This window comes from Humulus lupulus, chromosome 7 (genome assembly GCF_963169125.1).
Source record: "Humulus lupulus chromosome 7, drHumLupu1.1, whole genome shotgun sequence".
Taxonomy (NCBI): Eukaryota; Viridiplantae; Streptophyta; class Magnoliopsida; order Rosales; family Cannabaceae; genus Humulus; species Humulus lupulus.
In genome coordinates, this window is record NC_084799.1 from 195979592 (window position 1) to 196003755 (window position 24164).

Below are 24164 nucleotides of genomic sequence, written 5' to 3' on the forward strand. Positions count from 1 at the left end.
TTGTTTGTTCTCTTGGTAATGGTTAGACAGATCATATGTGTAAATGTCTTAATTACAGCTAAACTTTCATATATGATTTGGAAGACAAAGCCATGTGAACTTCAAATGCTTATGTCTCTTGCAAATTTGTCAAACCTTAACAAATGTCTTCAGCACCACTTATTTAGAAGCCTTAGATATGTATGCATTCCAAAAGTTGATTCATCTATATATAAAGGTAAGAAGACTCTCCGAAGATCACCACCAAGTCCTCATATTCTCTACTACAAAATATATTTTTGTGAACTCTAATACTTCTTCTAAAGAAAAACACAAAGGAAGATCAACATGGCATTTGGATTGTCTGGTTTTGTTCAGGGTAAGAAGACTCTCCGAAGATCACTTTCAGGCAATATGGAAGCAACTTTGAAGTCTTCAACCATTCCAAAAGGCTACTTTTCTGTCTATGTTGGAGAAGATCAGAAGAAGCGTTATGTAGTACCTCTTTCGTACCTAAATGAGCCTGCATTTCAAGACTTGCTGAGTATGGCAGAAGAAGAATTCAGATATGAGCATCCGATGGGTGGACTCACAATTCCTTGCAGAGAAGACATCTTCATTGATATCACATCTCAGTTGAATTGATTGTAATGTGTAGCACTGACATAGATTCACTAGTGAAATTTTTCTCAATTTTGTAGATCATATACTTTTACCCTTTTTTCAAGGGAAATTTTTTGACTCTGTGAGAAACTAGTAAATAGAAATTACTTGATTAATACTTGTTCTCTTTTCTGTTGAATTACATTTTTTTTCTGTTACATCTTTTTATAATCATTGTCTCTGCCTTTGCCAACTTCAAAGCTCATTTTTTTAGAAGAATTTAGAATCAACTACAACAATAATATATTACTGAATCACAAACACTAGTGATTGAAGGCCCTGATTTTAATAAATGCTCAGCTTTCATTTTACTGATAATTACTTAATGGACATGTGTTCTTTAAGAAAAAAGATATTCCAATCAAATAAGATTGATACGTAGACATAGTCTCTAACAACACTCCACATCTTTACAAAATCAATTAATTTCAGTCCTTTTAATATAATTGAAATTTTTATTGAAACATTGAGCTGCTGATTTTACTACACATTACTATGGTGGTGAGCTTAAAACCGAAAATAATAAAAGTATATATCTCTTCTATATAATAAGTGATAATAGAAATTATTCGTTTTAAAGGTTTTTATTTTTTAATGTTAACTTTAATGGAATATTCTTATATTTAACATAATATTTTTATATTTAACGGTAGTTTGTAAACACTTAAACTTAAATAAAATAAAATAAATAATTAAAAAAATTAAAATATGATATTTTTGAGATATTTTACAATGATAATTATTTAAAAAAATAATAATTAAACAAATTAACATAAGATATTTTTGAGATATTTTACAATGATAATTATTCAAAGGGTTTATACCTTATTGGACCTTGTGTTTTGTCTCATTACCTGTTTGGACCATGTATTTTGATAAATTACTTTTTGGACCCTATGTTTTGTAAAATGGTTAAAATAGAACCCTAAACCCAATTTTGGTCAATGTTTTCTCAACTAAAATCACAAATAATTTACCAAACTAATAATCCAGAACAAAAATAAAATAATTTTGCTTAAAAATTATGTTGTTATATTCAATTTTTTTTTCATCAAAATTGAGTTTAGGGTTCTATTTTAACCATTTTACAAAACATAGGGTCCAAAAAGTAATTTGTCAAAACACAAGGTCCAAACAGGTAATGAGAAAAAACACGGGGTCCAAAAATGTATAAACTCTTATTTAAATATAATAAATAATTAAACAAATTAAGATATGATATTTATGAGATATTTTACAATGACAATTATTTAAAAATAATAAAATCATATGTTTTATAACTTAAATAAAATTTAATTAAACTTAAACTCACTTATTAGAATAATATTATATTAAACTGTTGACCGCGTTTTTGGCCAACGACGTGAGAACGTCAAAAACGATAAAGCCTTCAAGAGAAATTAAACGACAGAGACAGTTTTGAACAGAAATTAAATAACACAGGCAATTTTTATAGAGGTTCAGCCCCAATATGTTGGTAATAGCCTAATCCACTTAGAGTTGTGATTATAGATCTATACTCAAGATCAGATGAACTGAGCCAACTGAGTTTCTTCAGTACAGATTACAAGAATACAAGAATTCTTTCAGATACAAGCACTTTCTCTCTCTAGAAAACTCAGACCCAAAATTTTCCAAAAGTTTACTAGAAGACCAAGCCCCCTTTCTAATCCCAAAAGCCATATATTTATAGGCTTAGGATCATACATCTGCTCTCCCCTAGTATCGGGATATTTGATTATATTTATTACATTTAAATTACAAAAATATTCAAAATATAACAGAACACCCAATTTGTGGGAAGAATGAGAGATTCCCGCGTGTGCCAAGACCGGTTCTTGTTGAAGCCGTTTCTAGGAATCTTGACTTAGTCCTCCTCTATCTAGTTGATCCACATCACCTCCACTCTGGTCGAACATACACATGCTGGTCGGACATACACTTGCTGGTAGGACATGCACTTGCTGGTAGGACATGCACATGCTGGTAGGACATGCACTTGCTGGTAGGACATATGCATGATGGACATATGCAAGTGCTGGTCGGACACATGCATGCTGGACATATGCAAGTGTTGGTCGGACACATGCATGCTGGACATATGCAAGTGCTGGTCTGACACATGCATGCTGGACATATGCAAGTGTTGGTCGGACACATGCATGCTGGACATATGCAAGTGCTGGTCGGACACATGCATGCTGGACATATGCAAGTGCTGGTTGGACACATGCATGCTGGTAGGACATACACTCCTCTAGTCTAACATGGCACTCTGGTCTAGCATGCCATGTCTCTCGTCTAACATGGCACTCTGGTCTAGCATGGCATATCTCTGGTCTAACATGGCTTACTAAGCTACTCCTAAGCCAAGTCACTTTATCACAACTCTGAGGAGCCAATATATTTATTGACTTATTAATGTGTCTTTTACTGACCATGCACTGCCACTTGTCACCTCTATTGCCACGTCATCGATCTCCAATTTTTGGGGATAACATAAACGTATAACATAATCTACTGTGAATTAGCAACAACTTGTTTTTTTTAAAAAAAAACTAGTAAGAAACTTAAATTTAAAATCCACGTATAATATTTAATATTACATTAAACATATAATATATAATCTCTTGTTGTCACTCCAAAATTCAAAAACTAGAACAAACATAAACTTAAATAAAAATAAATAAATTATTTAATTAAAATAGGATATTTATTTCAAAATTTATATGACATTAATATAAATTTAATAAAAATAATTAATAAAATCTATAAATAAAACTAAGCAAACATGTTACTTGTATCTAGTATATATATATATATATATATATCTTCTATATAAAAAGTATGTAGATAACGAAAATTCTTGGTTTTAACGGTCTTTTATTTTTTTCTCTTAACTTTAACGGAATATTCTTATATTTAACAAACTATTCGTATATTTAATGGTAGATTGTAAACATGACTTAAACTTAAATAAAATTAAATAAATAAATAATTAAACAAATTAAAATATGATATTTTTGAGATATTTTACAATGATAATTATTTAAAAATAATACAACCATATTTTATAACTTAAATAAATTTTAATTAAACTTAAACTTAATATTATATTTAACATATAATATATAATCGTTTATTGTCACGGCCAAATTCAAAAATTAGAACAAACATAAAATTAAACAAAATTAAATTAATTAAAATAGGATATTTTTAAGATATTTTATGATAATTTAAATAATTAAATCATATTTATTTAAAAATAATAAAGGCATACATCATTTTTTTTATTTTATAAATTTGTGTGATGGTGTATATTTTATCAAGTGATTGAAACTCTTTTTCTTCATTAAATTCAGCAAAGGATATTGTGAGATATATTAGAAACTAGAAATAGTTGATGCATGTATATTACTATTTACACTATGACTTTTTCTATTCTTATTTTATTTCTATTATTAATTTCTTTTTAAATATTATTGTATTTTATATATATGTCATGTAGCCATGTAAATATATATATATATATATATCTATGCCAACATTGTGTTTAGATGTCATATATGTAGATATTATTGATAAAAATATTTATATATACTATAGAACTATAATTCATTCTATTATAGATATATATATATTTTTTAAAAGCAGAAAATCAGTTTTTATTAAAATTATAGACAATGTTTACAACTTTAAAACTAAGTAAACATTTCACTTCTACTGATGATGCACATGGGGACGAAGGGTGCGGGGAATGCATTCCCCGCCCCTATCCCCACCCTCCTAATTTTTCTCCCGTCTCCGCCCCACCCCCGCCTAATCCCCTACGGGGAATGGGGCGGGGAATCCTCGTTGGTAATGGGGACCCCGTCGGTGAACCGTTTCCTTATAAATATATAAAAAAAACTATTTAATAGGAATATTTCACAATCAAAGAGCATTTGCAACCACCAAATTCAAACAAGATAAAATTAATTTCATCATTCCATGATCCATAGTTATATAGATAAGTTCTAAAATTAAGTACAATCCATGCAATAGTTAAAATAAAAACCCATAAACTTAAACTTAAAATTCAAACAAACATACAAAACAAAATATAATCATAAATTCATAATAACATCTTCAACTTTGTTAACTAGTAGTAGTCACCACCACCACCATTCATCTGTCACCACCATCACTTGAGTCTTTAATTCATTCTTCAAGAATCAAAATCCACAAAACTTGGACACTAAAATCATAACTCCAATTATAAGTGAATAGAAAAACATTCAGCAATAATAATGTAAATAAAAAAATAAATGAAAACATAACTTACCGCTTCATCATCTTTGACATCTTCAAACAATGTTCGATATGAAGCCCTCTTTTGTGATACATCTAAGAAATAAATAACATAGGCAATAGAGTAGTATTTATGTAAAGGAGAATAAATTATTAGAACAAGCTACAACAAACATACCTAGTTTCTCATCGCATAACTAATCTTGTGTACATACTAATGCCTCCAATGTTTCTGGATGAAGCCTATTGCGACTAGGAGTCACATGTCTTCCACTAGTACTGAAAGCAAGCTCAGAAGCAACTGTAGACACTGGTATAGCCAAAACATCTCTAGCAACTTGTTGCAATGTAGGATACTTAAGACCATTCGTCTTCTACCAAGCTAAAATATCAAATTCTGCACTCCTAGGAAAAACTGCTTCCTCCAAGTACAAGTCTAACTCAGACTTCTAAGTATCCATATTTGAAGTTCTACTAACAAACAAATCAAAACCAGCCAAAGGATCCACCCATTCATCATTATCCTCATCAGCACTAGAACCATGGAACAAAGGATCAACAAGACTTTCTTTTCCATCATTTGGTTTGTATTCTTTCACCAAATCATAGCACAACATTCTAATCCTCTCAACTTCATTTTTATATTCACCACCATAAAGTTGAGGAAAGTAATACTCAATCAATTTCATCTTAAATCTTGGATCCAACACAGTTGCTATGGCTAATATCCCATGTATGAAAGTCCAATACTACTCAAATTTCTCCATCATATTTGCAGCCATTATCTTAATCTCATCATATGAAGATCGAAGACACTCCCTAAGAAACAACCAAATTTCACAAATCTTAGGGAAAAATGAATTAGCAGTAGGATATGTGGTCCCAGAAAACATCTCAGTGACATTGTAAAACAACTTCAATTTCTCACACATAACTTTAGCCAAAAGCCAATCACTCTCAGTAGGTTCTTTTTGTAATTTTTCTCAGTGTGTATTAGACGACTAAAGACATCTTAATAAACAATGGCACTCGTAAGCATCAGATAAGTGTAATTCCACCTAGTCTTACAATCAAGCACTACTTTTTTGCTGCTTGAACATGACAATCCTTTCTTGGCCTCTTCAAACTTTTCAACTCTTTTTGGAGTGGCAGTCCAAAAAACAACAGTCTAGTTTCTATGCCACTTTGAATCGCCCCTAATCCTTCTTGAACAATCTAATTCAAGATATGTGCATTACATTTCATATGAACTAATTCTCCTTTCATAAGTAAAGAGGAACTTCTCAATTTTTCATTCATTTGGTCCATCATGACAATATTCACAATACAGTTATCTAAAGTTAAGGTAGACAACTTACGTTCAAGAGGCCATGCAACCAAACACTCCATCAACTCTTTTGCAAGAAGTTTAGCAGTATGAGGGGCAGACACATATATAAACCTACAATATAGATGAATGCATATAAAAAGTAGTTAGTATACAATAATATTAAATATAGACATAAAACACAATTTTCTAAACAAATTATTATATTACCTAATAATCTGAGTACGCAAAATCTAGGAATCATCAATATAATGTGCAGTCACCGCCATATACCCTCTATTATGATTGTTTGATGTCCACATGTCAGTTGTGATTGCAACTCTACTACGATTGTCACTTATGGAGTTCTTTGTCTTAGTCTTCTCACTCTCATATATCTTCAATATATCCCTCCTAATAGTAGTTCGAGATACATGCTTGAATAATGGTTGGAGAGAGTTGACAAAACCTCTAAATCCATCATGTTTGACCATATTGAGTGGATACTCATGCAAAATGATCATCTTATCAAGTTTATCTCTTGAAAACTCTTGATCAAAGGTGTGGGCAGCAACTAGTGAAGTACTTTCATCCTTCTTCCTACTTGGATTCAAGATTGATTGCTTTATATCTTGATTCTTCTAAGAGGGCATAACTTAAAATGATCATGTACATGTCTCGTTCCATTTTTGCTTGCTCCGCCTAATTTCCTCTAACAATAGTTACAAATAGCCTTCTCAACTTCATCGATTTTTTGCTTCTTGAAATGATTCCAAACAAAGGAAGTCAACTTTCTCTTTCCCTTATCATTGTTATCAATATTATCTTGGAATTCTGAATCATGATTATTTGGAGGTGGGGGAACTGAATCAAGCTCCACAGGTGTAGTTGATGTTGCTCCTTCTTCCATTTGCCCATATGTTGACGGAATGTCTTCTGTTGGATTTTCAATCTCACTCATTTTTGCACTATACATGGACAAAAACACAATAATATGAGAATATAAATGATAATCACATACATACACACATTTTGAACATGCAAAAATAAATAAAGATTGCAATAAAACTATTATAATATATATCACTCTTATTGAAAATAAAAATATATACAAATACACATTCACACATGTTTATATATTATACACAGTGATATACATAAAACTAAAATAAATAAAAGTCTTAAAATAACTCAAATATATATTAATATCAATATATTAATGACAACATTATCTTTTAATATATCTATATATATATATATACACTTAGTCCATATATATACCCAATCCTAATCTTTATCCGAATATATATGAGTTTGTACAAGAGAAGTTGATAAAATGACTGTGACTATTGACATATATCACAACTTTTCTATACTAATATATTGTCTTATAATTTATAAATATAATATTACTTTCTGACACATATTTAATCATTCACACAAAGCCAGTGCTTCATTATTTTTTGTATTATATGCATAAAAGAAGTTGAAGTGGTCCGTCCACTGCACACAATAGTCAAAGGGAAATTTGGGTATTAATGCATAATGTAGGTGCATATATCAAAAAAATATCATTCTTTAACATCATTCTAAAATAATACTACTATTTGTTTGGTTTCTAAAAATACCCTTATCATTTTCTTAGCCTCCATCTCTCTTCTCTCTCTCTACTTCCTCTCTCTCGGGTCACCTTTGTTCTTTGGAATTATGGCAGCCACCACCAAACCATCATCACTACCAAATTTCTTTGAGAAAACGTCTGCAACTTTGGCATCCTCCTCTATTATTTTTCTCTCCTTCTTCTTCTCTCTTAAAGTGTCCATGGAGACTAAAAGAAAATTCCCCATGACAGTTTTTGATGATACAAAACTTAAATCTACTAAAAGTTCAATTAAGACACTAATTTATGCATTTCGAATAGATCTATGCATGATTTTTTTGGTTTTTTTGCAATTTTTTCACAATTTTTTAGATCCGAAACGTAAAAAGTTGTAGAAAACTCGATATACCTCGATGCCCAACTTGATGGGCCGTTAAAAATCATGATTTTCATGAAAAAAACCACTTGCCTTGATAGACATCGATAGGCCTCGACATGCCTCGATGCAAATCAATACAATTAATAGAAAGTGCATAACTTTTCACTTGGGTGTCCATTTGAGGGTGATTTTTTTTTTGAATTTTGGTATTTTATATACACGTCTGGGATGTGTACACACACATTTGAGAAGTTGAAAGTTTGAAAACATACCCAACTTTGAAAATATAAGGGTATTGTTTTGAACTTTGGTGTGTTTTCAAACTTTCAACTTCCCAAATGTGTGTGTACACATCTTTAGATGTGTAGATCTCAAGAAAATACCAAAATTAAAAAAAATCACCTCAAACAGACACCCAAGTGAAAAATTATGCACTTTCTATAAATTGCATCGAAGTGTGTCGAGGTCTATCGAGGTGGCATCGAGGTGTGTTGAGGCATATGTTTTTTTTATGAAAATCATGGGTTTTAAGATATACCTCGATAGATATCGATACACAGTTTGATGGTCCCTTAAAAACAATGATTTTCATTAAAAAAAAACCACTTGCCTTGATGGGCCTCGACATGTCTCGATGCAACTCAATTAAATAAATAGAAAGTGCATAACTTGTCGCTAATAAGGCTTAAGGGCTTTGATTAGTGTGCCTGGAGGGAATAATGGGAATTATGTGTGATTTTAATGAGTAAAATGCATGATTATGATTTAAAGCATGTTGTATGGCTATTTGAATATCTGAGATGCATGACTATGTGTATTAGTATGCATGTAGGCCCTGATTAAGGTAGAAAGGGTATAATTGTAATTTTGGCCCGTTGAGGGCATAACCGTATATATATGTATGATAATTGTTGAGACCACATTATTATGTGGATATATCTGTGATCTGTGATTCGAGACGATCCTAGTGAGCAGATTAGCGAAAAAGTCACGGCGAGGATTTATACCCGGCTCGGGGCGAGCCTTGGGGTATAAATGGGAATTTAGAGAATATATTGAGGTTAACTTTGATAATGAGGAATATAATTGGTGATTAATTAGGTATCGGGAGGTAAGCGGAAAATGTTAGAGACACCCGAGGAATTAGCGGGGATTGGGTAAAATGACTAAAATGCCCCTAAGTGGATTAAAGGTTTAAAATTAAAAGGGAGGGCATTATGGTCATTTGGCTTGCAAGGGATAAGTATCCTGAGGCTTTATACTTAGTGGGAATTGTAGAAAAATGTAGAAGGCTGAGGAAAGAAAGAAAAGAAGGAAAAGAAAGAAAAAGAAAAGGAAGGAAAACAAAGCTGTTTTTTCTAAGGGTCGATTGGTGATTTTCTCACCCTTTCTCTTCAATTTTCTTGGAGAAAAACTCAGAGGGGAGCTAGGTTAGGCTGAGAAACAAGAGTTTTGAGCTAAACTTGAAAGTTTGGCAAGGGATTAGCAAGAACACATCAATATTTGAGGTAAGCCTTTAGAGTGTTCAGTTTCTGGTTTGGTTAGTTTAAACTATGGTGTCTAAGCTGAGTTGATGGGAACTTTAGGGGAATTCAAGCCAAGGAATTGGGGAAGGACAAGCTAAGGAGGTCAAGAAGTTAACTTGAAATCGAATTTCCATCAAAGGTATAAATTCTGAACTTTAAACTTTGAAGTTTTGACTGTGTTTTGCTGAATTCTGAAGTCTGGGAGTGTCTATGGTGAATTTTGGGATTAGAGGTGCATGTGGTTAGACTTTGTATGGTTATGATGCTTGGAATGAGTTCGACATGTTAGTGAGCTTAATTTTGAGTTTGGTGAAGGTTTGGAGAAGTTATGGTTAAGTTTTGCTCGGGAGAAATCGCAGGAAGAAATTGAGCAGTTTGGCAATCTGTGACTAGCGCTACAGCACTAGCCTTTGGGCGCTGTAGTGCTAGGCCAAGTTTGTTGAGGGCATTTTGGTTCTGTTTGTAGCACTGTAGCGCCCTCCAATGAGCGTTGTAGCGCTACCCTGTGTTCAGAAAGGGATTTTAGGGTTATTTTCAAGGGTTTTTTACCAAGGGTTCGGGGTTTGATTCCATCACCTTGTTTGGTGGAACTAGGAATTCCCGAGGGCTCAGAATTGGTGATGATTTTGATCTATGGTTGTGATTAGGTGAGCGCTAAGGCTCGAGAAGGATCGTGCTCAAGGAATCAAGTGAACAAAGCTAGCGAATCTAAAGGTAAGAAAACTGCACCCAGTTATATGTTTGTGATGGGACTAAGAGCTCCCGGTAACTGTTTAATTTCAATGATGGTATTATGCCATGGGACATGTGATAGCGGCCTAAGGGTGCCGTACACAATATTTGCGCACAGGGCGCGGCTTGGCCACTGGTAGCCAAGGATAGCTTAATATTCACTGAGCTCGGTTTAAGCGGGCTGGAGTCAGTGGGATAACAGAGGGTGCGGCCTGAGGGTGCTAACCCTAGTTATCATTTGTGAATTGATGTATGAAGTGAGTTGATATGTTTAGTATGCTGAATACTTGATTATTCTGATTGTTTATATGGTTGAGAATATGTTATGCAATATGAGATATTGGATTGTCTGTTGATTGCTTATGCTCTGTTGTTGTGTTTTCTTGCTGGGCCTTGGCTCATGGGTGCTACATGGTGCAAGTAAAGGCAAAGGCAAGTTGGACCAATCCTAAGATGGAGAGCTGCGGGGTTGAATGTACATAGCCAGTTGTTCAGTCGCCATGGCCGAGGAGTGGATCAGGACAGAGATTGCCTAATTGTCTGTTTTTCCTTAATATGGCTAATACTGTATTTAGTTCTTAATTCTTTTGTAAACGGTTTTAATCTTAACATTTTTGGGATCCCGTGTAAACAGGAAATGTTTCTTTATAAGAAATGTGACTTTTGAGACCAAAACATTTTAACCCTAGTTCCTTTATAGTTTCAATAACATGTTCTTAATTAAATGATTTGATTAGCAAGTCTAGCACTTTTATAAACACACAGTGTAACGGTCTTGGCTATCCAGGGCGTTACAACACTCGAGACCACTTCCGACGTCAGATCAACGAGGTTGAAGAAGGGAAAAGGAAAAGACTAAGGGTCGCCCTTTACCCAGATCCGGACACCGAGCCTAGACCGATTCCTCTCGATCCTACACTTAAAGTGACAATCGCCTTCAAGCCAGGTGATCTTCAGTTTTCACTGATGGGGGGACCTTCTACCTCGCAGCCAAGGAGAGAATTCTTCGAGGACGAGCATTACTGGAGCTCGGTCACGTCACTAGGTCAGATAATTGATATTCTGGCCTTTCACGACATAGGGCTATCAGGCTCGCTAAGGTGTCGAGCCTTGACCTCCAACGAGCGGAGTTGCCGCGCTCCAGGAGATGGAAATCCTGACAGCAAGCTGAGATACGCAGCTTGGAGCCAGGAGCATATGAAGGCAGGGGCAGTATTACCATTGAAGTCTTTTTTCAAGGATTTCACAGACTTTGGTTGGTTGGCTCCCTTCCATCTCAACACCAATTCCTACAAGGTTCTGTCTGCCCTGAGGTTGCTGTACCACAAGCTAAAGTGGAAAGGACCTTCGCCAAAAGAGATCTTATATCTCTTTTGCTTAAAAAGCAATCCCTCTCGAGCTCGGGTAGGAGATGGCTTCTACTATCTCTCGAGCTATCCCAAGGAGAAGAAGATGTTTGAAGATCTTCCTAACCACCCTCCTGATTTCAAGAAGGCCTTCTTCTAGACAGATGGCCTAGCCCCGTCTCGATTCTACTCTTTCAGACGAATTCGTAAGTATCTCAACTTTCCTCTTTTTTGTGCTCGAACTTTGTTTTAGGCTCGTGCTTAGCTTAAATGTTCATGATTTCCCATCCAACTATCATCGCCCTACTCCCACCAATGAGATGAGGGAGCACAGAGAGACTCTGCTCCAGCTTCCCTATGGCAGGAGGTCCGTCTCCTACCTCCTTCATGAAGGAAAGCTCCGGGCATGTGGGCTCTTAGGAGAGGATCAGTCTACATCAGACTGTTCCAATAAAAAATACGACTGGTGGGAGCTCGTGCCTCTACCAACTGGAAACCACCCCCCCAAGGAGAGATGTGAGGCCTCCATCTCCAACTCGTCATAGGAGTCCACACTCGGGGAATGAGGCCAATGACGAGGCCTCAAGCTTGGGCTCGAATGAACAAGGTACAATCATCCTTAGCTCAAATATGTGGTCCCCATAACTACTAAAGCATAAACCCGATAGGTTAATATTATGTAAGGACGATAGGAACCATTTTTATGTATGGTCTTGGGTAGATGATAGGTTACATAGGTTCGATAGCTAGCTCGGGAAATACGACACCATGTATAGCCTGAACGAGGTATGGAACGGAATAGCCGTCCAATACGGGACTAACGACTATAGGGACCTTTCGAGGTTGACATCCACCTATAGGGAAGGAACTCCCCCCGCCTCTTCTGAAGATGGGGGAATTTCGTGGTCGCTGAGCACAAGCTCGGGGGAGAGTGCCAGTTAGGTTTCTCTCCACTTGTCTTTTTAACACTTGTATGTCTGCATTATGTTGAGTTACTTTATTTTTTCGATAACTCATAATGTGGTGTAACTGTGCAGGCGAGATGGACTCTGACCTTGATAACATCTTGGTAAGTGGTGGGGCCAAGAGGAGTAAGTGTCCCAAGGGGTCGCGAAAAATCGACCGGCCCGCCAAGGTCCTTAAGAGGACCAAGAAAACACCACCTCCCCCGGCTCCGGTTGCCTTGAGCACGGCCTTGAATCCACCTGCTCAAGCTAAGACCTCCTTGCCGACCCTACCTCCTGCTCCTCGTGTATCCTAAATCAATCCTTCAATTGGCCCGCCTTCATAGAAACCCTCGTCCTCGAAGACACCACTACTCTCGATCTCTACTCATGTTGATGAGTATGTGATCGACAACGCTGCCGGACCTCACTGGGAAACACTAGTCTCAGACATTCTGTCTCGGGTGGGTCAGAGCTTTGGGAGCTTCGACGCTCCTCATTGGAAGTTTCTGAATAATGCCAAGGACTGCAACACTCTTTACGAGAAGAGCGTTGAGCTCCAGGCTGCGGTAATCTTTCTTCTCTCGTTATTTAGCTGCATTTACACTTGGTCCATATGCTAATTTGGTTTTTTTTTATGCCAGGCTCTTGCTGTCGATGCTCGGCTTAATTATAAGCTGAACAACGAAGTTCACTTGAGCATGACTCTTGCTCAGGAGGCAAAGGATCTTTAGCTCAAACTGAGTGACGAGCTCAAGGCAACAAAAGCAAAGGTGGAGGCAGGAGCTGAGGAGCTAAAGACCAAGTCTTCCGAACTTGAAAAGTTGAATGCCCGGCTCACGGAGCTTGAAAAGGAGAATGCTAGGGTCAAGGAGACCAATGCCAAGCTTGAAGAAGAGAAGGCCGCCACTTTCGAGATCATGGAAGGTGAAAAGAGTCGTCTTCTCGAGGAGTTTAAGGAGAAGAAGGACCGGGCAATCAACATGGCCATGTACAGAATCTGGGCCAACAATGTCGACCTTGACACCAGCTTCTTAGGCCCTCTTGAAGCGAAGCTCGTGGCCTAATAACAGGCTCGGCTGGACGATGAGGAGACTGCTCGAGATGAGGCGGAGAGAGTCGGTGGGGGCGCTGATGCTGAGAAGGCCAAGGAGAATGTTCATCCTTCTTAATTCTTGCCTCGGGGCTGTGTCCCTTTGAATCTTTTGTAATAGCCTTTTATGTTTGATTTATTATTTATGCCCATTGGGCCAAGACAATTCTACAGCTCGTAAAAGAGCTGCCTTTATATGATATTTGAGATACCATTTTTTGTTTTTATTTTAATATATATGCTTTACATTTCTTGGGCTGAAATATTTTGCACAATTTATATTAAAATGTCATTTATGCCTGTTTATTCATACAAACATGGTTTGGATTTAAGCTCGAGGTTCAGTGCATTCATGCACAGTTTGCTCGAATTATCCGCTTCCGATCTCGTTATTTGTCAAGGTCGGATATTACTTTTACCATGCGCCTAAAAGTGCTTATATGGCTTGTAATGCAAATGGTTTAGTTATATCTTACTTTTCTAGTTACTTTTTCTCGTCCTCGGTTAGCTGCCCGAGGTTATGAGGTCAAAACTATTGTTTTGCAAGATACTCCAGCCTCGATCTCGACTTAACACGAAGTGGGTTATGTTCCAACTTACTGTCGATTAGTTTTAGATGGTTTGTTCCAAACCTATTAAGGTCGTGTTAGGTTTGTAATCCATACACTTATATTTTTAATCTAGTTTGCATATTTGGTTACATCCAAACCTTTTTATGTTTTTGATAGTTTGGTTATATCCAAACTATCTCAGCTCATGCATTTGGTTACGTCCAAACGCTTGTATGTTTTTTATAGTTTAGTTATATCCAAACTTATCTCAGCTCGCGCATTTGGTTATATCCAAACACTTATATGCGTTTCGTATATGCTATTTTATTTTTTCAAGCTGATGGTATATGTACCACTAATGCCCCCTTAATATGCTATGAGTGTGGCCATAGGTTATTAAATTAAGAGAGATTGCAAAAAATACAGCATATTAAACGAAATCAAACTTTATTTGACAAAAATCCAAAAATAGAAAAACAGTACAGACAAATAGGCATGGTTATAAGCAACATCCTTCCTACACTATTGATAGTAAGGTTGTAGGTGTTCGCCATTCCATGCTCGTGGTTCCAGACTTCCATACAATCTTGCCAACTTGTATATGCCGGGTCGGACGACTGATTCTATCTGATAAGGCCCTTCCCAATTTGGCCCGAGCACACCAGCTACTAGATCCCGTGTCACCAAGAATACCCGCCTTAGCACCAAATCTCCTACGCCGAATTTTTCGATCTCGAACTCTTTTGTTGAAGTACAGGGTAGTTCGTTGTTGGTATGCAGCATTTTTTAATTGAGCTTCGTTCCTTCTTTCTTCGATCAGGTCCAGAGTTTCTTCAATTTGAGAGTGGTTCGAGGTTTGATCATAAGCGAGGGCTCGAATCGTGGGAATTTCGACCTTGATTGGCAACATAGCCTCGCAACCGTACGCTAGAGAGAACGAGGTATGTCCTGTTGATGTGCGGGTCGTGGTCCTATACACCCACAGAACTTGGGGCAACTCTTCGGGCCATCTTCCTTTAGCTTCTTCCAACTTTTTCTTCAACGTACTTTTTAGGGTTTTGTTTACAACTTCGACTTGGCCATTCGCCTGGGGATGGGCTGTAACATCCTGCGTTTTCGGGTACCTTTAAACGACTCGGGTCGAGATTTTCCCCCCGGGTTAAGAATATTATTTTAAATAATATTATATTTTGTTTGGAAGTATTCCATGAGTTATTGCTAGCCAAAATATGAATTTTGTGATTTTAAAAGTCAAGATAAGACTTTCGGTCCTGGACCGACACAAAAACCCTGATCGGGTAAAAATCTCGGAAAATAAAATGAAAAATCATGGAAATTATATTTTGGGCATAAAATACATTCATAAAAGTTAAAGTTTGGTCAAAAATAATAAACCTAAAAGAAAATGCAAATTTTAAGGCATTTTGTGTTAAATGCCTAATTTTGCCGAAATGGGGAATTTTATTCCATAAATGGACCTTAGGTTAAATTTTATTATGTGATTAATTAAATTAAATGTGAGAGACATTTATTTTAATCAATTAATGTTAAGTTTGGTGATTAAAACTTAATAAGAGTGAAAAAGGTGTCAAAAGCTAATTTGGACTTTTCTTCTTATGAAACATTTATTAACCTTTATAAAAAAAATGAAATGATCACATATATAAAAATGGGTGGCCGGCCATGTGATGTTTTGAAATCCCATTTATTAACTAATTGAGTTTAAATCCCATTTATTTAAAGGTTTGGGATAATGTCAAGTGGGCAAGTGGGAGTAAAGCACTTGAGTGTTTTTTTAGGAATTTTAGAGTGTGATAAACTCTTCCAACCCTCCCCAACCGACCACACCACTCTCTCTCATTCACTCATCTGATTTTTGATGACCTCTCAAAGTGTTCTCTCCATTTTCAACCCCAAGAACACCAAGGAAACTTGGAAGCTAAGTCTTGGTCTAGGAAGGGTTTTCCCTAAGGTAAAGTTTCATTAATCTAGACTTTTGTAAAGTTTTAAGCATAGAGTTTCAAATAGATAATTAACTATGTTGTTGGGGGAAGTTGGTTAGGTTTTTTGAAAGGTTTTGAAGGAGTCAAAGCTAATAGGAAGGTCCAAACCTTAAGCAAGAACACCAAAAAGGTAAAAAGTTTACTTTTGATGATTTTGTTGTAGGGTTTTTAGTTTTAAGCATTATTTTGTATATTTAATGCTTAAAGTTTCTTGTTGGTGATGTAATAAGGTTATGGTAGTTGTTTAATAATTTTTATGATGCATGCGTATTGATTTTTGAAAATGGGAACCAAAACCCCCAAGGGTTTCGTAGGATACCCTAAAACAAAACATGTTTTGAGCTGTGATTTCCAAGGGGTCAAACAACCACTGTATATTGATTTTTTTTAAAATTAAATTGTACTGTGATGTTGTTGAGATTGAGTACATAAAATTGAGCTACTAAAAAATTTTTAGAAATGAGTAAGTTATGCTATTTCAAAGTTTAGGTAAGAAACTGTTTTTTTCATATTCTTATTTTCAGAACCAAGTTTGGACAGCCACTGTATAGGGCAAATGAACCCTGTTTTTTCTAAACTTTTGTGGACATATTTTTGGCATAACCTAGTATTCCACTGTAAAATTTGGTAAGAAAATATTGAACGGTTTGAAAGTTATTAACTGTCAAAGTTTGGAAGAAAAAAAAATAAGGACTTGAAAATAAGGTTATTTTTACCTCGTTGTTGGAAAATGATTTCACCAATCAAAAATAATCATTTTGACCTAATATTTTACAAAGGCCTAAATGGCATAACAAAAATGGAATTGGGAAATTTTGGTAATAATTGGGTAAGTAAATTTCAAGTTATGAACTAACGAAGTATGTAGTTAAAAATGTGAAAAATAGGCTTTTCACACTTAGTGTAAAAATGAGATTTTGGAACATAAGGTAAAAAGTAAAATTTTACTTATTTCAAGATATAACTTGGTAAGTCTTGAAAACATATTTTCACTAAAATTACCCCTTTGAGTTTAAATGAATTATTTTTATTAAAGAGTTTTTATTCTTTTTAAATAAGAGATTTAATTTATTAATAGTTAATAAATTAAAAGAGGGTTTAAAACCCTATATTTTGAGAAAATAATTAAATGAATTATTTTTCTAGTAAGTAAAATTGATTAATTGATTTTGGAAAATTAATTAGTCAAGATGGGAAATTTTTAATGGTTTTCCTAATTAAGACAAATTAGGCAATTTTCTTAAAACGGTTTTTAGATATTAAAACCTTAAGAAAAATAAAAGGAAAATTTAAGAGTTTATTTTCTTTAAAAATAATTAAGGAATTTATTAGTATTTTCTGGATATAATACCAGCTAAAATCTTACATATTTTAACCGACTAGTCGAAAGTGCGGGTTAATAGCGATACCTTGAAAGAATAAGATTTTTAGCGGATTGTGGGAAAATACCATTGTGATACCCGAGCCTAGGTATCGAGACCTTAGGATAGGTCTCCCCGAGACTTGGGGTTTAGTCTCGAATATTTTGTATGACTTTCCTTAATAGGTTTCAAACCAAATAAGGATTATAAATCCTTACAAATGAGTTATATTAAAATGACCAAACTGCCCAAAATAATGATAATGAATTATGAGTGCCATAATTAATCCAAGTATACTGTATGGATAACTACAGTATTGGCTAAGCGTAACTGGACTGAACGTTGGAGGGTGAAAACCTGCTGAGCGCTAAGGACTCCAAGTAAGTCAACTTATATTGTATGGCTGCAACATGAAACAATTATTGTATTGTATGTTAGTATAGGGATACATGCACATATATACCTTGTCGTAGAAAGTTGCTTAGAGACGTTAGTCTAGTGGGTGCTGAGTTAGAAAATATGAACGGTAGATGTCTGTCATACCCTAGACGGCTGATCCCCGTCACACTGCTTGATTTTATTTATGTCCGGTTCATTACCGCGACGAGTGGCCATGAGATGAGGATAAGCTGGTTAAACCTAGGGGCGCCAAAATAAATGGGACCTAGGGGCCCTCATGCTTACTTAATCATTGGACGGTTAGAATCCAAGCAAGTGCTCTGATAAGTTACTCCCAGATAGCAGCCGTGAATATCGGCCATTCAGTGAGAGTGCCTAGAGATACTAGGGGTTGCCAAGATTGAGTGAGGCTGAACACCCTAGGGGAAACTGCTCACTAGCACCACTGATTAACATAGAAGTCTCCGTAAAACCGTGTAAATTGGATTACACTCTTGGATAAGTAGCGATGCTCTAGGTAACACGATAGTTACCATTGATGAGGATATTTATTGGCTAGATCTTAGTGTGGAGACTCGATTCTCTTTTACAGATTAGCAATTATGTTGGAGGGCGCGTTACACCTGAATTGATGGAAATTGTAGAGCGTTGGTCTCGAATTATATTGTGATATAATATATCTGCTTGCTCTGGGATTTTCTGAGTGCAGGGATATAATTGTTGATAAGATATAGTTGTGATATAATATATCTGCTTGCTCTGGGATTTTCTGAGTGCAGGGATATAATTGTTGATAAGATATAGTTGTGATATAATATATCTGCTTGTTCTGGGGTTTTTCTGAGTGCAGGATTTTATCTAGTTATGATATAATTTATCATTGGTTATCAGGCATGACCATAAGTTTGCCAGGACGCTTTAGCGTTCTTGAAATTGATTGTGTAGGGTTCGGATGGGTCAGGAACCCTAATTCTCCACATGCTTTTGTTTGAAAGTTGATCTTACTAAGCGTTTTCGCTTACCTAGTTGTTTCATGTTGTAGGTAAGAGCAAGGGCAAGGCAGAGCAGTGAGCGCTCGAGTCTTCCTTGCAAATGTACATGTAGACCGACCTTTTGGGAAGCCGTTTTATTTTTGGAAATGTTGTGTAATTTTCCTAAACTAGGCTCACTCTACTCTTTATAAAACATGTTTGTAACTAAATGTTAAGTATGGCCATACGACTTTTTAAAAAGTTTTTTTTTCTATGGGTTTTTGAGACATTTTGTTAAATGAAAACATTTATATTTCCGCATTATTGAGTCTTGAAAATCTGGGTCGTTACATGGGCCACTGACGAGAAGCTCTTTATTATCCCATTTTTTTCGCAAAAGTTGGTAAACAGATCGTTGTCGAACTGGGTACCATTATCGAACATAATCTTCCTCGGCATCCTATATCGACATATGATGTTTTTCACCACAAAGTCAAGGACTTTCTTCGAGGTTATTGTCGCCAAAATTTCAGCTTCAGTCATCTTCGTGAAGTAATCTACAGCGACTACTGCGTATTTTGCTCCGTACTTGCCAGTCGGAAGGGAGCCTATGAGGTCGATTCCCCATACCGCAAATGGCCACGGGGAGGTCATCATAGTTAGCTCGGATGGTGGAACTCGAGGAATTGTGGTGAATCGTTGGCACTTATCACACCTTTTGACGTAGTCGAACGAGTCTGATTTGATGGTAGGCCAGAAGTATCCCTGGCGTATGATTTTCTTGGACAGGCTATGCCCCCCAGTATGGTCTCCACAGAACCCTTCATGAATTTCTTCTATGATTTTCTTAGCTTCGGGTGGAGTCACACACCGGAGTAGTGGCATGGAATATCCTCTTCTATACAACCTTCCATCTACAATGGCATAAGGAGGGATTTGATACATCAACTTTCGAGCCTTGGTCCGTTCTTCTGGGAGAACACCAGTCTCAAGGTATTCAATTATCGGAGTCATCCAGGTTGGCTCGGAGTTGATCATACACACATCCTCCTCTTCTGGCTCGTCAATACTGGGCATCATGAGATGTTTGATAGGCCCGATATTCAGTTCGTCACTCTTGGTAGAAGTAGCAAGTCTGACTAAGGCGTCCAAATTCGAGTTCTGTTCTCAGGGGACCTATTCTATCGCATAGAACTCGAAGTGCTCCAGTGCCGACTTCGCTTTTTCTAAGTATGCCGCCATCCTCGTACCATGAGCCTGGTACTCTCCTAAAATTTGGTTAACCACCAGCTGAGAGTCGTTGTAGCAATGTATTGCTTTGGATTTGAGCTCCTTAGCTATGCGAAGTCCTGCCAGTAGAGCCTCGTACTCGGCCTCGTTAGTCGACGCATCGAAGTCAAATCTTAAGGCAGAGTGAAATCAGCTTCCTGCAGGGGTGATCAAAATTACTCCTGCCCCCGATCCATTCTCATTAGAAGACCCGTCAACATAAAGTTTCCACAGCTCGCGGGCCAGGGTTATAACTTCATTGTTGGCCACGCCCGTACATTCCACTATGAAGTCTGCCAAGGCTTGTCCCCTTATGGTCGCCCTTGGGTGATAAGTGATCTCGAATTGTTCGAGTTCAACGGCCCATTTAAGCAGTCGACCTGAAGCTTCTGGCTTGGACAAGACTTGTCTTAGTGGTTGATCAGTTAGTACATGGATGGGGTGCGCTTGAAAATAGGGTCGAAGCTCAAGATGAGTGAATTAGGCTGAGAGCTAACTCTCCATCAAGGGATATCTTGATTCTTCCCCCAGTAATCTTTTACTGACGTAATACACGGGCCTTTGCACTTTTCCTTCTTCCCTCACGAGTACCGCGCTTATGGCGTGCTCGGTCATAGCAAGGTATAAGTACAGAACTTCTCCCGTAATGGGTTTTGATAAGATGGGAGGTTCTGCGAGGTGTTTCTTGAGTTTCTGAAAAGCCAACTCTCATTCCTCTATCCATTCAAATTTCTTGCCTCCCCTCAACAAGTTGAAAAATGGAAGACAACAGTCTGTAGATTTTAAGATAAACCTACTTAGTGCCGCCATCCTGCCAGTCAAACTCTGGACTTCTTTGTGTTTTCGAGGTGAAGGCATATTGATCAGAGCCTGGATCTTGTCTAGATTAGCTTCTATTCCCCGAGCATTTACAATAAAGCCCAGGAATTTTCCTAAAGATACTCCGAAAGAGCACTTCTGAGGGTTAAGTTTCATGTTATACCTTCGTAACACGGCAAAGCATTCTTCGAGATCATCCACATGGTTATTGTTAAGTTGAGATTTAACTAACATATCATAAACATAAACCTCCATGTTATTACCTATTTGCCCAGAGAACATCATGTTTATGAGTCGCTAGTAATTGGCTCCAGCATTCTTGAGCCAGAATGGCATGACGTTATAACAGTATAACCCTTTGTCTGTTATGAAGCTCGTATGCTCTTGGTCAGGGGCATGCATGGCAATCTGGTTATATCCAAAATAGGCATCCATGAATGACATGAGTCCATGCCCTGCTGTGGCGTCCACGAGCTGGTCAATCCGTGGTAAAGGAAAACAGTCCTTAGGACAGGCCTTATTGAGGTCCGAGTAGTCAATGCAGGTTCGCCACGTCTCGTTAGGCTTTGGGACTAGCACCGGGTTGGCTACCCAATCAGGGTAAAAAGCATCCCTGATGAATCAGTTTGCTTTTAACCTGTCGACCTCCTCTTTAAGGGCCTTCTTCCTATCATCATCCAGTAGTCTTCGCTTTTGCTGCTTTGGCAGGAAGCTTTTGTCAATATTTAACGCGTGGCTTACTACATTTGGACTTATCCCTATCATGTTCGAATGTGACCATGCGAAGACATCCTGGTTCTTCTTCAAAAAGCAAATTAATTGCTATTTGGTTTCTTCGTGGAGGTTTTTCCCGACCTTTACCATTTTTGGGGGGTCTGATTCTAATGGTTCGAGATCAGTTCTTTCCTCCACTCTTGGATCGATCTCTTCATCTATCTCCAAGACTGTCCCGTCCTTAGTTTGAATAACGACGAGCGCTTGTGCGCTCGCTTACTTCTTTCCTCTTATGGAAATGCTATAGCATTCCCTTCCGGCTAACTGGTCTCCCTTCAGCGTCCTGATGCCACTAGAAGTTGGGAACTTGATGGCCAAATGCCTTACAGACGAGACTGCCCCCAGCCCTACTAGGGCAGGTCTCCCGAGCAGCACGTTGTAGGCCGATGGCAGGTCCACTACTACAAACTCCATCATCTTGGTTGTTGAGACTAGGTAGTCTCCCAAGGTCACATGGAGTTCAATGGATTCCATGCAGGCAATCCCTTCTCCTGAAAAACCGTACAGCGTCGTTGCACAAGCTTTTAGGTCACGAAGCGTGAGTCCCATCTTTTCTAAGGTGGCCTTGTAGAGAATTTTTACTGAGCTCCCATTATCAATGAGAACTCGGTGAACCCTCTTATTCGCGAGTTGGAGAGTGATGACCAGTGGGTCGTTATGAGGAAGCTGAACATGGTACGCATCATCCTCAGTAAAGGTTATAGGCTGAGATTCAACCTTTTGGTACTTTGGAGCTCTGGGTTCGGGTTCATAAGGGGACCCGTCCCCAGTTTTCAGCTCATTCACGTATCGCTTCTGGGCGTTCTTGCCCGATCCTGCAAGGTGAGGCCCGCCCAAGATGGTTACCACATCTTCTCCATCAATCGGAGGGGGTCTGTCTTCTTCCCTAGCCCGGGAATTGTTGTTTTGAGTAGGCGGCAGTGCAGCTGTCCTCTGGCTGGTAAAAGCCTGATTATTGTTCTGGTTCCTGACATACTGCCTGAAGTATCCTCTCGAGATCAGTCCTTCAATCCCGTCCTTCAGTTGCCTGCATTCATCAGTAGTGTGCTCAGTATCTCTGTGAAATCGATAGTATTTACTGTAGTCTCTCTTGGACTTTTGATTTCTCATGGGGTCTGGACGCCTGAAAGGGACCTGGTTTTTATTAGCCAGGTAAATATTCTCCCGAGACTCGTTAAGCTCGGTGTACACCTTGTACACGGAGAAATATATTTCCCCTTTCTTCTTCTTTCCTCCTTCAGCCTCGGGGTTACTTCCTTCATTCTTCTTTCTTTTGGAAGGATTTTTGACAGGGGGTTTCGAGGCTGACGGGTCTGCCGAGGTCGAGGCAGAGTTTACGTTTATCATTGTAGTTATGGGTTGAGAGGTCATATTCAGCGTTGACCTCGCCTCTTCTACATTGACAAACCTCTGAGCTCGTCGATTAAACTCGGTTATGGACCTCACAGGCTTCCTCTTTATATCATCCCATAGAGGACTTCCTGGCATTACCCCAGCTTGGACGACCATTAAATGACCGTTGTCGTCAACATCCCAAGCTCAAGCGACTTCCAGATTGAATCTTGTAAGGTAGCTCTTCAACATTTCATTTGGTTGTTGTCGGACGTTGGTCAGGGTCGACGCCTCGGGTCTTACCCCGATCGTGGCTCTAAACTACTTCTTGAAATCTTTCGATAATTGATCCCAAGAAGTGATTGAATGTCTCTTATATTTTTTGAACCAGTCTTTTGCTGGTCCTGAAACCGATGCTGGAAATAACATACATCTGAGCTACCCACATTACTTGCTCTCATTATAGTGTTAAATGTACTCAAATGACTATACGGGTTGGATTTCCCTTCAAAAGGTGGGACATGAGGAATCTGAAACCCTTGAGGAAACAGGGTGTTGGAAATGTGAGGAGCGAATGGTTTGAGCTCCTCATCAGAATCTTCGTCCCGATTCCGACCTCGCTCATTCTGTAAGAGCCTAAATGCTCTTTCCAGTTGATCAATTTTATCCTGAACTGGGTCCATAGGGGGTCTCACATGAAATTGGTTATCATTGATCACAATTCCAAGCTCGCGCCTTCGCAAGGGATCCTTGCGCCCATTTAGGCGATCTCTCAGATCTGGGTTTGAGGGATTACCACTACCCTGATTCTGATTCAGGTGTTCCCG

At 37.7% G+C, this 24164-nt stretch overlaps 1 protein-coding gene across 1 annotated transcript; it reads left to right on the top strand.

The window, feature by feature from the left end:
* Positions 1 to 272: 272 nt before the first annotated feature.
* LOC133790082 (auxin-responsive protein SAUR21-like) lies at positions 273 to 731 on the top strand. The gene has a single exon (XM_062227660.1). The coding sequence runs from the start codon at positions 328 to 330 to the stop codon at positions 622 to 624; it is 297 nt and encodes a 98-aa protein (XP_062083644.1). The 5' UTR covers positions 273 to 327; the 3' UTR covers positions 625 to 731.
* Positions 732 to 24164: the final 23433 nt, after the last annotated feature.